This window comes from Trachurus japonicus, chromosome 7, assembly GCF_045865225.1.
Source record: "Trachurus japonicus isolate A0001 chromosome 7, Traja_1.0".
NCBI classification, from domain to species: domain Eukaryota; kingdom Metazoa; phylum Chordata; class Actinopteri; order Carangiformes; family Carangidae; genus Trachurus; species Trachurus japonicus.
In genome coordinates, this window is record NC_140913.1 from 19,063,269 (window position 1) to 19,077,784 (window position 14,516).

Here is a 14,516-nt window from a genome sequence, read left to right on the forward strand (position 1 = left end):
CAAATGAGGACAAAAACCTGGGTCTCTTAAAAATAAGTCTTTATTTTGTTAAACAAAGGACTGAAGATAGTAGTTACTCTGCTGGACTGAAAATAGTTTACGGGATCTTTCAATTGCTGTTTATAAATACCACCTCCACAAAGTATAAATACATCTATAATCCCTCTTTTACACATTTAAGCAGTATTTCTATTAAAGGTTTCAGCATGACACTTAAAATTCCTGTAAACCAACAACACACTCTCGCAGACACACACAAAATCCTTAACTGATGTACATGCTAAAAGTGATTGCTTCACAACATAACCACAATAAGATTTAAAAAATATGGCACAGATATTTACATATTTTTGAGCGGAGCATGTACCCATGGATATTCTTTATATTACGGTGCCTTGTTGAAAAGCAGTAGAGGCTCAGATTTTTCTGTGTAGCCAAAATATGTATAGAAGTCTCACAGGGCATGTCAACTATCTAAATAAACATTAAAACAAGTAAATTTCGGTTGGTGAGCACTACCGGTCAGTGACTACAAAATGCAGGCACATTCTTACTTATCACATATCTAAAAGCTTCTGTAAAATCTACTTCTGTCACAGATAAGAAACCCTTCAAAGTTATCTCTTTAAATACAGGAACAATGATGGCAACGACTTTATCAAGAATCACGTTACAGATACATGGGACCCAGTGCTATATGTGACTGTGTGGCAGGGTAAGTGGCAGAAGAGAGGTTTTCTTTTTTTTTTTTTTTTACCTTTTTTTTTGACAGAGATACAAAAGCTTATTCATAAGTTAGTCAATAGAAAATTTAAAAACACAAAATAGCACATCTGTAGGTCCAGGTGTTTCAGCATCTCCGTGTCACAGTGATGAGTCATTAAAGTCTGAATTTAAAAAATATCTGAAGAATATAAAATTATTTCAGCTATTGGCAAGAAATAACATTTCCCAGCATCAGACCATCAACGTTAGTGGTACATAACAGAGTAAAGATAACTGGTTCTTCACCTCCCTGTGCTGGTCATGTTCTCCTTCCAAAGGCTGATCGTGGAGATCTCAATTAATAAAGACAGACGAGGGTGGGTAGGCACTCTGATACAAGTGTCTGAGAGTTTCTTTAACACTAATGCGCATGTTACAACTTTGTCGGACGCTGGGGTTGATGTGGGTCGCCTTCTCACTACTCCATGTCATCCTCGTCAAAGATGGGCGGCTCGAAACTACACAACTCCTCGTAGGTTAATCCTGCAAGAAATTTAAAAAAAATGTGTTACGAAATTTCATTGCGGAGGTTTCAAATTTTAGTCATGAGTGGTCTTGGTTTGTTTTTTGTTTTTTTAAAAAGAGGACATACGTTTCCACTCTTCAATCTCCAGCTCGCGGCTCTCAAAGCTCTGGTCGTACGGCTCGGCCTCAGGCTCGTCGTCCGGGTCGTGATACTGAGTGAAGTAGGCGTGGGCCAGAGCCTCGGCCGCCGTTATCCTCTTGTCCGTGTCCAGAACCAGCATTTTCTCCAACAGGTCAACAGCTTTAAAAACATGGCAGACAGAAGCGAATCTCAAACAGAGTCTATGATTCATCAGAACCCCTTGTGTCCCATCACGTACAGATGTTTTGATATCGAGCCAGTATTACTCACAAAGGAAAGGGGGAATTTCAAAATAAACTGAAACGTAATTAGCATGAATTGCACCATAACGCAGCACAGTCGCTGTTGAGCAAAGCCTGTTTTTTCTTGTATTACCTTGTGGGTTTGCACCAATGAACACATCAGCAAAGTTCCTCTTGGGCATTTGTGGCAAGGAGCTGATGTAGTTCCTGGCCTGGAAAAATACATAGTGTAAATAAAATCCCCACCAGCAGCAACATGTCGGCCACATCCACGACTCATAACGCTCACATTCTTTCATACGACTGATACTACTCAGTGTAGCCACCTGCATCCAATCAATACTGCTCGGCTGTGACTGTACTGTGTCCCATCTCCCTGCATCTAACATTAATCCCACTATATATTATGGCCTTACAGCTATTTGCAGCATACTTTAATTCTTTCATTCACTTTCTTCCTTTTCTTTTCTGTGTAAGAAAAACATTCTTGTGGTTGTAAACTGTTGAGACAAGTTTCAACCAAGGTTTTTTTTTTTTTGAGTTTCTCAGAGCCTGAAGTGAGACTAGAGCAGTCAAAAACTCACACTCAGCTGCTGTTGATATCTGTGTGTAGCTCGCAGCAAAAATGGATTGACAGCCCTGACGTGTTGCCTAGCAACAGTAAAATGTCTTGGTGGGATCAAAAAAGGTGCTGCAGGAGTAAAAACAATGTGGAGCTGCACTCTTTTGAAGACGCCTGGTTTAAAACAGTCAAACTATTACGTGTTTGTGCTGCAATTGTTAGTTTTAAAACCCAAATTACGTCATAATTTCTCTCGAAAATTAATGTTAAAAGTTTCAGAAATGTGCAACAGGAGAAGAAAACACAGAGGGAGGAATCTGCTGTTAGTAACTACTGTATCACCAATAGTAAGTCTAGCTATTGCACAGTGTGCATGTGTAACTCTGAAAAGACATTTAAATGACACACACGGAAATGCTTTTAGCACACCAAGTTCACACAGGTTCAGAGCTGCTTGTGGCAATCGTTACAATCACATGCAACAAGCACGTCGGATACCACACACATACTACGATTTAACTAGAAAACCAAAACCTTTAACTCCAATAATATCCCTTAGTGGCCGTGCTGCTCCTTATGCCCCACTCCTTTAAGTTCTGTGTTGTTAAGAGTGTGGCCAGTAAAACACTGTCAGCTTAACGTGTTAAAGACAAGCTGAAATATAGTAGCCTATCATGGTGTGAATATCGATACACCGGTGACATTATAATTACATTTTAGGATGACACAACACAAACACAGGATACTGAGCCGAGAGCTGTGTGGCTTTAGAAACAAAAAGCGAGAGTGCATTACAGCAGGTCTGATGGTCCTAGTCTAAAGGAAGCAACTGTGGATCCTGCTCACCTCATGACTGGGCATCCTGCTTATTAGAGATGCTGGGGGCGTTCCAGTCAAACGCATTATCTGCTGAAGCTGGTTTATATCTATGAAGCTTGTGTCAAGGGGAGTATAGCGACAGAGCAGAGCTGGTTAAGAAGCTGCTTCTCAACCTAACACTGTGTGACTGAACTCTAGATGCACTACAATGTTACGCTGAAAAGCAAACTTCAAAGCTTTGAAGCACAACGTGTCACAAAAAGTTAAAGAGGTGGGATTGTCAGATCGAGGGGAAAGAAACAACACAGTATTTGCATTATAGTCGGTCAGTAAAAGCCAGCCATCAATCAACTGGTGTCACAATAATCTCACAGCAAACACCGTTTTTTGTTCACTGGGTTAAAAAGAAGCAGAAAAAGCGAGTCTCAAATCCATGAAGCTGAAGAATGGAAAACATGCTGTCATTTAGAAAGCAGCTGTATCAAGTTGTTGTACAGCAGAGAGTGGCAGGTTTAGTGCAGGAAAAAAAAAAGGTTAGAGAAAAACCTTGCATAACTTTGTGAACTCACAGAATCTGAAGATATTTTCATCAAGAGCTCGGGCCCTGGTGTTCCGACGAGCAGCATGATTAGCTTCAACTGATCAATGTCTACAAGCACACGTTAAAGGAAGACCAGAGGCTGGTGGGGGGGAGGGCGAGGGGGGGGGGGGCTAGTAATCCGACCTCCTTGTATAGCTTGTATCACTTGATATTCAATTTTACTATATTTAGTTTGGTTCATACAGGAAAGAGCAGAGGAGGCGTTTGAACCTGTGGAAAAAGAACAAATTTCATAAAGACAGCGCACAACAGGAAGAGAGTGGAGGCAGTGGACAGCCCAGTTGTACACCTACTTACAAGCACAGCCGTTAGTCTGAGAAGAGTGGCGGGGGGGGGGGATAAACAGTTTTAAGCATAGACTCTGCAGATTGAAAGGCCCATACAAACACTGGCAGCGCAGGCAGAACGTGGACCTGAGCCAACAATGCGTACTGACAGTGTACAAAGAGCTGAGGCGCTCCAGTAGAAACATTACAGCAGAGCGTATGTGTCGAGCCAGAGGGAAGTGCAGAAACAGATGCTATGTGTGTTAACGTTTCTAATATGAGGCCGATTCAAGCAGTGTTGTGTTGGAAAAAGAAAAGCAGACAAGCAGGTTCTTTCAAGTAAACACAATAAATCAACCTCAGTTACTGTACCTGCAGGAAAAATGTCGAGTCAGCACTTCCACAACAAAGTCAATGCGCATTAGCCTGTTTGATTTGTTATGCAAATGTTGTGTCAGAATGCCGCTCCGCCTATGTAAGCTCTGTGCATACTGTACTCGCAAACGAAAAGGATACGGTCAGTGCCAGGAAACAGAGTTCTTCCGGTGAGGAGTTCTGCCATTATACATCCCACTGACCAGATATCCACTGAAACACAGAGAAGCAGGACACAAATGTTAGGATTTACTTGATAAGCAGCTGCTCTGTTATTTTGTGAAGAAAAAGTCATAGGTCCAAATTTTAAAGGGATAGTTTGGCCCATTGCCATAATCCCTATTATGAGATAATAACAGAACGTTACCAGACAGAGTTGTTTTAGAGGTAAATGCAGAGACTGCTTGATGAAAAACTGTTCCTGAAGGCAACGCGCATCAGCGGTTTTGCATGAATTTACCTCTAAAACAACTCTGTCGGGTAACGTTCTGTGATTATCTCATAGCGTGGTGAATGTGCAGGTCACAACTTGTCCACCAGAGCGTTTTGGAGTTGTTGGATTGTGTATTTGATGAGTTTGATGAGGGAAATCAAGAAATCCCATGAGCCTCCGTAGCGTAGCTCTGAGCAGCTCGCGGCTCTGCTCCACTGTTCTAAAAATAGCTTGCACCGACAATTAAAGGTAATGAACCTACTGCTAAAACTATAGGGATTATGGCAATGGGCCAATTTGACAAAATGTTGAACTATCCCTTTAACAATAATTAATAATACTTCATTACAGATATTTTGCAATTGTTAGAAAAACTGAAAAATCCTGCATCAGTCCTCCAGCTCTACCTGTCATGTTGTAATGCATCCAGTTCAACATGATCTCTGGAGCTCGATACCAGCGAGTGGCCACATAACCAGTCATCTCGTCATCAGTGTGCCGCGCCAAACCAAAGTCCAAAATCTAAGAGCAGTGCAAGTGCAAGTGCAAAAAAAAAGCAGAGATGTTTGCAAAATAATCACATTTATAGCAGATTCAGGATAAACTGAGATTTTCAATGAAAGCAGCTGTTCACTGACCTTCAGCTCACAGTCTTCATTCACTGCCAGGTTACTTGGTTTCAAATCCTAAAGGGTCAAGGTCATAAATGTAAATTAGTGTGATTCAAATGGAAGTGATAACTACAATCATGGATACACAATACACTGTGATATTGTTCAAAGCAATTAACAACATGTCAAGTCAAGGTCCTGTTTATAACTTCCCTTCAATGTTTGCACAAGTCCGACTCTGCCAAGTCAAAAACCCAGACTGACTCCACCACAATCAGGGTAAATGACAAAGTGACATTTGTCAAACAAAAATTAATCAAAAGCACTTACTCTATGAATGATCTCTGCTGAGTGGATATACTGGAAAGAGATGGAGGAGAACATGTTCATTAAATTACAATACCAGTTTAAGTATTGATGTGCAAAAAATTTCACCGGCACGGGAATACAATGTAAAAATCATTTAGTTATCTAATGATCTACTTTCTTGCTTCAGGTAAGCCGGCTCAATGACATGTGGCTTTGTTAATTCAGATGAAAACACTCTTATCAAGCTAAAACAATCCTTCTTATTCTTGCCCAACCTTGTTTGGCAGTTTGAGGCTTGATTTGTCAATCCTAGATTAAATATTCTTAATGAACAATGTGCTTTTATTTTGGAAAAAAAAAGAGAAGTTAAATTAACAAAGCATTGAAAAACAGGAACTGATTTTCATATTATGGTCTGAGTGTTGATCATGTGATTGCAGGTGGCTGTGTGTGTGTGTGTGTGAGAACCTTTCCATGCACTTGAGCAATAACCTCAAGGACATAATTCTCTGTTTATGTAAAATCTTGCAGTGTTACTGATATATCCCATTCATGAGAATGAACAGAGACAGACAACATAAAATCATAATGTCTCTCCCCATGGCTGTTTTTGGCTATAATGACTGACATTATATGCAGATAAGATGAGACAAGCAGATATGTTGAATTTAATTCTAACTCCCAGCAAGAAAGTCAATGAGCATATTTTCCAAAATGTAAAAAATATTCCTTATTAAGCTCACCTTTAACCCTCGGAGGATCTGGTATATGAGGAACTGCACATGGTCATCTGTGAGCTTCTGACATTTCACTATGTTGTTGAGATCTGCTCCCATTAGGTGAGTCACAAGATACCTGCCAATCACAAGACATTGTTGTTGTCACTAACAAATATCATGAGGTTTATCAATGTTTTCCCACTTTATAAAAAGTCTGGTTTCCATAAATAAAACATTAGCACTTCCAACATTTTTTCCAGAGTTGTTTTCAGGCTGAAACTAATTTCCCATATGGCTTTGTGAGCTTAAACCGGTTTAGCTGCTACTTCTTTTCAGTCTCACTTCTCTCCAGAGGCACTGAAAGGCCAAGCCCTTCACAAATGGAATGTCATTTAACAGCATGCCCAGATAAATGGGCTTAATAGGACCACATCAGTGCATAATTCAAATCTAATCCCAGAGCTGTTTAAAATGCCCAAATAGCACTTATGGAAGAAGGCGAGCGCAGGATGCTACAGTGGCAGTTTTGCAGCCAAAAAACACAGAGCAGTGTGCTGCTTCAACAGTCTGCTGCTCAACAAATACCACTTTCATGAATACTCTCCTGTCCTCACACAGCACGTTGAGAGAGAGCGAGGCATCAGAATAAGACCTGGGACCCCATAACAGAATATTCTCTCATCTTAGATTTGAAGATGATGGAAAGAGTATAAACAGTATAAAATGGCATTATTCCTAATTTGTTAACTTGTTACCAAGAAGCAACCAATGCTACTTTTCTCATTTTACTGAGGTATTTTTGTAGGTAGATCGCTCCATACACACTTCGACCTGAGATTAAGAGATGCAGAAAAAATCCAAAAATGTTGTTTTTGGAAATACACGACGACGATAACTCAGGAAATAAAAGAGGGAGTGGGCTAAAATGTCAGACACTACGTTTACATGCAGTCAATAACCCTTTCATAACGAGAATATTAGCATAACTCGGTTGTGCACAGCCATGTAAACACCAATAACCCTTTTGAAAAACCCGAAAATGACCCCTGGGTTACTCCTTTTCTAACCCAAGGATATCTCCATCGAAAGGAACATCCATTTGTGTTCTGCGCATGTTCCATTTGCAAATAATCTTTTGAGTACAGGAAGTACTTGTTGTAAACATGGTGAAAAGCAAGATAACACCACACCTTTGGAGCGAGGAGGAAACAAATCACTTCATAAGTGGCGAAAGACATGGACATCATGTCTTTTGTAGACGGTAAAACAGTGTCAACAAGTACTGGTGGCGGGTCCGTACCAGCAGCAAAGTGCAAACGAAGACGACTGCTGCTGTTGCTGTTGTTGTGGATAAAGGAAGAAGAAGCAGAAATGGCGCGAGACGTTGTCCGTGCGTCGCTGTTTTGATTGGGATATCCCAATTGATTACAATTACCATGTATACAGGAATAACCCTATTTGCTCACGCATGTAAACAGGTTATTGTGAATGTTTCAGAAACCCGAATATTGACTGCATGCAAACGTAGTCACTGTCCACTGTATCTAGCATCCAACTGAGCCTGCTGAAAGTGTTGGTTGTGTAAAAACAACAAAAGAGCAGCTAATGAAAGTGAGTTACTGCAGCTTAATGGCTATCGGAGAATTTGGGGAATTTGGTAAGTGAGCAAGCTTATTTCATACACTTTTCCTTTTAGAAGATTTTTCTAACTGCAATAACCACAGTTACCACACATGTAAGAAAGAGTCTGCAGGTTCAAAAGTTTCTGTAATAGAGTCCCCTGGTTATGCTTGAACTTGTCGGCAGCACACACAGGGACACAGACACCCGCCTTGGAAAAAGGGGGATATAAATAGTGGCCTCTGTTTTCCGCTCTCCTATAGAAACAGGAGCGTGGCTGGAGCTGCGAGGAGCCTTACTGCAGCGTTATGACTCGTCTGTATTTTTAGAGCCGAGGGGAAACCACACTTACAGCACCTGCATATCTGAGATTTTTTCCTGGATATCACAGCGCATGCAGAACATTTCCAATGTCCCAGCAGATGTGCAGATAGAGAAGAGTCATGTTTCCTTTTGGCAACCCCGTGACGCAGCATTTATTCTTCTATAAAATGGGACAAGCTTCACAGAATTGTTTCTGCATCTACCCCCCTCAGGACTGCAGTGTGCACAGTCTACACGTGTGACCTTGTATTGCCTTTACTCCACCATGGCATTAGGCTAACGGGGGAGGAGGGTGGGGCATCTTGAGAGGACAACTTTCCATTTTAACAGCAGACAGAGTCACTGCTGCCCAAAGTGTGAGGGAAAAGTTCCAGTTTTCTTTGTTGCACAAGGGGATAAATTATCATCCTGCAAACTCATGAAAATTCAAAGGGCACTCCACCAGTATTGGCCTTCTCTGACACTAATGATAGACCATTTGTTTTAAAGAACAATCAGAAGAGAAGCCGCAGTCCCTTTTTTTTTTATTCCATGCAGTCTTCTTCCTCAACAAAACTTGGCAAGAGAAGCTGCAGTCCCTTTTTTTTTATTCCACGCAGTCTTCTTCCTCAACAAAACTTGGCTCATGTATAATCCATGATGCAGTTTAACTACTGACAGTCGGAGACTTAGATGTGTTTCACGAGAACAGCTCATGTACCCACAAGCAAAGATTAGGCAATTTCTCCTTTTTTCATACATGCAGTGGTTCTCTCAAAAGGCCTGGACACTGATTTTGACCTGCCGAGTGTTTCACAAAGATATCAGTTCTCGGTGCACATCAATTTTCATGTCAGATATGAATAAAAAACATGTGGACACAGTGCAGCACTGTGAACCTGGTCATGGAGACGAGGTCATCATGCTGCAGCTCTGTGGATCAGCCCCATATGACAGGGTCTGATGGGTTTTTTTTAAGAGTTTACATTAAAATACATGTGAACAGCTCCTGATAAAGACGTGACTCGCACCTAAAACAAAACCCAAATCGAAAGGTCAGGGAAGCTTGAAACTACATATACAATGTAGCATGGATACAAACTTCTTCACAGCATTTTATAACAGAAGCGAACCACCTTGCCTCTTGCTGAAAACAAAACTCTCTTTTGTGAACATTGGGAGTTTTTTACACAACTGTATTATGTATATTTAAAATGCTACCAGAAACTATAAGTAAAACTCTGACATCAATATGCACATTAGATATTAAAAAAAGGCCAGAGATGCCATTTCATGTAGCAAATGCAAGCAAGTTGAGGTATTGTTTGGACTGTCATCTTCATTATGAGACAACATGGGTCAGGACCGAAGAAATGTGCCACCTCGGCAAATCACTTTCCTGTGGGGAACCACAGATCCCCGAACACATGCACTCGGTGGTAATTATGTAGCACAGATTATCTTCACAGCAAAAGTGAGTACCAAATTTTAAAAAAGAGTCTTTATCCTTATCTAAGATGACAAACCAGATGTTTATCCTCATCTGTTCATCAATTGAAGTCACAGAGCACTGCCACCCAGACTTAGTTCCTGGTTTCTAGACAGAGTATTAAAATAGGCAAAGCAAATGACATACACATTAGGTATTAGTAATAATGCAGCCAATGTTGTTGGCCACAGACGGAGATATGAACTGGGTTCCTGAGTGCGGCACTGCCCAATCCCCAAAATAGCTGGGATGAGTCAGTCATTCAGGAATTATTGTTTCATACAGGAAAATATGAAGCATGAAAAAAAAATATGCAAAGAAAAGAAAATGTGGTTTTCAGCTGCCTGAGATACATTCTTATTGTCAGGTGTTGATAGAAATCGGTTGCAATGTGATTTTGGGACAAATTTCTCAGTGTGAAGAGAAGAGGAAGAATATGACGTTCCTCTCTCGACGGGGGAGTCAGCACATACGTTTGAGGAATGAGTCAAGTGTCTAGCTGTCCACTTCCTCCTTTCTAACAACTTTCAACATCAACAAATAATAACTACCTGCCAGCAGCAAATCAGTTACGATGTATGCAACAAAGAACAGAAACCAGGAAACACAGGGAAGGAAGCGGGTGGTGAAACAGCTCTTGCAGCAGACAGTGAATAACTAACAGAGCAGACAATCTATGAAGTATTCCACTGTGTTTGGCCTGCTGGCGTGCCTCCAGGTGTTTCCCAGCCAAAGCCTGGATTGTCTGCTGCCGAGAAACTTAAGGCTGCAGTTTGTTGAACACTGTGAAAGTTCACACAAGTGTTGCTGAGGAGACACTCGGACCAAGCCAGAGTGAAGAGAGGGGGAAACTGGGGATTAAAGCAATTGTTTAAAACAAATACAGTCAACTTACACATCGGTGAATTCCTTCAGAGAAGTAGCCGGACTGAAGACATCAAGGAGGCCGATCACCTGCACAAATATGAGAACCAATGTCCAGTCAATGCCAACGATGGGTAGCAAATAACATTTTCATTTACACAGAGACATTGTGAGTCAAAGCAAAAACAAACTCAAGCACAAAAAAGAGAGAGTCAACTCACGTTTTCATGCTTCATGTGCTTAAGCAACCGCAACTCTCTGTATGTTCTCTTGGCGTGAATAATGGACTGAAACGGCCGTGACAGCTTCTTCACAGCGACCTTCATACAACTCTTCATATCAAACGCAGAACTGTTCAAGAAAGGGCAAACATGGAAGCATAAATCTCACTTGTAATCATCCTAATACTGACACACACCATTGAAGCCTGAAAAACAAAAGTACAGATCATTTTAAACTAGATGTGAACTTTAGCAACAACAAAAAAAAGGAAAGCAAGTGGGTCATTTTTAAGCAGAGGAGGAAAAATATTTCATATGGCTCCGAATGGGCTGAGTTTGCGCTCAACACCAAATTAGGTGCAGTAAGAGCTGCTGAAGGCTGAAAAAGGGCGACATCAGCAGAAAATGTCATCTCTCAGCAGAGCGGGAACAGCCCTGCCTGCAATCTGTCCTGCACTCTGAAAGCTGACACAATCCCAATACTTCCTCCTGCTCACTTCTCCCAACGACTGTCCCTGCCGGCCGGGTGGACAGACACCTGTGACTGCTGCTGGGACGGAGGCTTGAGGACCATTAAACATTATGATCGGGGATGTCGTTGAGTTCTTGAAAGAAAAATCATTCTCCATCCACATCATCCATACAGTTTTTATGGTCATATTACAAACAATGGGCTCATCCATTTAAACATGCAGAAATAAGATTGGTTTATGGTTTCCATTAATAAAAATGGATTATCCAGGAAAGAAATGTGCAACTGGGTGCTTATTCTAAAAAATAAAAATCAATTACAAAGGTATAGAAGAAGAATCTTCTTTAAACCCTTAATGCATCAGCAATGTTGAAAAAAGAACGAGGATGAAGCCTGTACTGCTGCTGATGGTGAGGCCTTGCCTAGTAACTCGCTGCATCAGCGTTAAAGTGTAAATAAGAGGTAAATTAAAAAGTGCTTTGGATAAAAGCAATGTATGCATGCAGCATTATAAAGGCAGTTCATTCAGTGATAATGCTGTTGTAGAATCAGTTGGGCAGAGTTCACCATGTAAAGACAGACAATATAAGCCAGTGTGCTGTTTGGAGAGAAAAAAACAAAACAAAACAATCGCACTGGTGAGCAGCCAGCCAGTAATCTGACCAGCAACAGATTATCGTATTGCCCGGCAACAGCACAGCTGTCCGCTTGCATTTGCAAAACAAACATCTGCCCACTAAGTCAAGTGTACCGCCGACAATGTTATGTCCTAGATAGTATCAGCGCAACCTATTTAAGCAATACGCCAAAGCAATGGGTCCCTCCTGTCAAAGATTACCCTCTTGCCACCCAGCAGCATTAAGGAAATCCACTGTACCACCAAGGTCGTTTCTAAAGAGGCACTAATCAACAGGCGTGACCTCCACTGTAAATGCAAACGCATGTGCTGCATATTTGTTTATCATTATTGTAAGTATTCTCCATGTAGCGCCTTAAAAGATGAAGGGTTTGATCATGTGCAACCAGAAAATCTGTCCTATCATGGACTTACTGCCATATTAATTACAAAGACTATTTCCATTATGCAATAATGCCTTTTTTAATGAATAGATAGATAGACTATAATCATTAGTTGACTCTTAGTTTGTTTGTTTTTTGCTAACTGACAATGAATTATTGATCAGAGTGGTTTACAATGAATTTCTGTGGATTGACTAATTGATTACGGTAATCCATTACACATTTCAATCATGTACCTTACCAACTAACTGAGACTAAGGCTGGAATGATTGATCAATTAGTTGGTTGTAGAAACAGCAAAATAATTTTCTTTAAATAATAATATCAAATTCTCTCTTCCTAAAGAGATAATTCAATTCCCCCCGTTTTATAACTGTAAACAATCCCTTGAGTCCTGAAAAGTCTGTTTGACTCTGCATGTGATATCTGTGAGGTTGCATTTGGTCTTTTCTCATCATTTTGGACATTTAATACTTCATAAATAATAAACATAATCGTTAGATTGAAGCGAAAATGAAAACAATTGTTAGTTTTTAGCCCTCTTTGACTCATTACTTTATAGGACAGGTATTTGAAAGCACTAATAATGGAGATATTGTCAACAAAGGTTGAAACTATTTGCAACAATTTTGAAAGGTGTTTTCAGCCCCAGTTCAAGCAGAAGATGGCGAATAAAGCCAAATACTGACAGATTTCCTTCATATCCTTTGTTAAGTCAATAGTTAGGTTTTCTTGAGACAGGAAGAGGAGTCTGCAGATTATAAAGATGTTGTTAATCACTGCCCCACTGGCATCATCACTACCACTGTAGCAGGTATAGACCACATACAGTACAAACCGCCTGGCCTGGTGAGTAACGTTATAATGCAGTTTACATGTGCAGCCACAGTATAAATACTGATAAGGACCAATGTGTAACATGTCCTCTGATAGACTCTCGTACTTTCACAGCTGTTAAAGTGTCGTAAATGTGCAGTTTCCTGTAACTAGTGTGACTTGTGTAACTGCAGAAAGTTGTCAAAGGTGCAGTACAGGCGGATAATGAGCCATAGGTACCAACTCTTACGGGGGTTTTTTCTTAAAAAGGAAGAAGACACATCGTGGCTCCACCTTGCTAGCCAACAATCGGGGCGAGCTAACCTAACTTTAGCATCTGCAGCGCAGGCCTCGTCTAAATGAATGGAGGTTAAGTTAGGTGACTGTGCTGCTGTTGCTGCTACTACTACTACGCGCTCACTAAACTTAAAAAGGAAAGAAAAAGAAAGAAAGAGCGAGTTACCACACGGATCCGTAGGCGCCGGAGCCGACCGGGGACAGGTTTTGGTACCGCTCCGGGACTTCCCATATCGTCTTGTTGACCTCCTGTCGATAAAACACTGGTCTCTCTTTCTGCGACATTCCTGCAGAACCGACCGCCGACCACCGACTGCACTTTCTCACAGAGGTGGGTCCCTCGAGCCTCAGCCCCAACTTTACAGCAAGTTGCGAAAATAGGAGCTAAGTTCAATAATATTCTTCGCCCGTCGGAGAAGTTTGTGCCCTCGAAAGTTGTGCGGGGGTTTCGCCTTTCTTGCTGAATATTGCAGAATCACCGTCCGCTGCGTGCACGTTTTTGTAGACCTTCACGTCGGTCGGTCGGTCGCTCGGCTCCTCTCTTCGCTCTTCGCTTTCAGACACCTCCGAGATTTCACCCCGCTTGCAACCAACGCTAGGCGGGAAGTATCGCGAGAACACACGTTAGTTCACACAGCTGAGCGGGCAAGACCATAAGACCAAGACCACGACTCGAACTGAAATCTCTGCTTCCTTTTTAATGCTGCCGGAAGAAAATAAGACATTTGACGTTTCAGCAACACATTAGTGAAAAAGTAACAGACATACAACTACACTGAGGTATGGGCAATAAATAGATAGGCTACATTAAATCAGGAACTAGTATAATAACTGTAGTAGCTATAATTAGATAGACCTAGGCCTACTATTTTGCTTGAATATAGTTTCCTTTGAATGCTACTTTATACTTCCACTTCTCCAGAGAGAAGTGAGATACCAGTAAACCTCAACATTTACACTAAGCAATCAATTTATTAGGCACTCAAGCTGATGCAGCCTAATACCACAGCCATTCAATAAATAGTAGCCTACTTTCATGAGGGTTGTTGATGTTATATTGAATTTCATTTAAACTCAGCATGAGTACTTTTACTTTTGCTAAAAA

General features: G+C 41.1%; 1 protein-coding gene across 2 annotated transcripts; it reads right to left on the reverse strand.

Annotated features, from left to right (window-relative positions):
• Positions 1–22: 22 nt before the first annotated feature.
• Positions 23–14,001, reverse strand: mapk14a (mitogen-activated protein kinase 14a). 2 transcript variants are annotated; one of them, XM_085781851.1, is made up of 12 exons: positions 13,578–14,001; positions 10,807–10,936; positions 10,617–10,675; positions 6,334–6,445; positions 5,612–5,641; positions 5,309–5,356; positions 5,078–5,192; positions 4,379–4,450; positions 3,023–3,102; positions 1,748–1,826; positions 1,358–1,531; positions 23–1,248 (listed from the first exon to the last, which is right to left on the reverse strand). In XM_085781851.1, the coding sequence occupies exons 1-12, from the start codon at positions 13,694–13,696 to the stop codon at positions 1,184–1,186; spliced, it is 1,083 nt and encodes a 360-aa protein (XP_085637977.1). In that variant the 5' UTR covers positions 13,697–14,001; the 3' UTR covers positions 23–1,183. The 2 variants fall into 2 exon arrangements, with proteins under 2 accessions (XP_085637977.1, XP_085637978.1); XM_085781852.1 differs by lacking the exon at positions 3,023–3,102 and adding an exon at positions 3,565–3,644.
• Between the last annotated feature and the right edge of the window lie 515 nt (positions 14,002–14,516).

What these genes read in the sequence shown, in the direction of transcription:
- mapk14a (XM_085781851.1), bottom strand. Translation starts at nt 13,696, where the DNA reads ATGTCGCAGAAAGAGAGACCAGTGTTTTATCGACAGGAGGTCAACAAG. An exon ending in AGATCCTCCGAGGGTTAAAG is followed by an intron (nt 5,642 to 6,333) that starts GTGAGCTTAATA and finishes ATCTCTTTCCAG; the next exon opens with TATATCCACTCAGCAGAGAT. An exon ending in TCTGTTTCCTGGCACTGACC is followed by an intron (nt 3,103 to 4,378) that starts GTATCCTTTTCG and finishes CAAGCTTCATAG; the next exon opens with ATATAAACCAGCTTCAGCAG.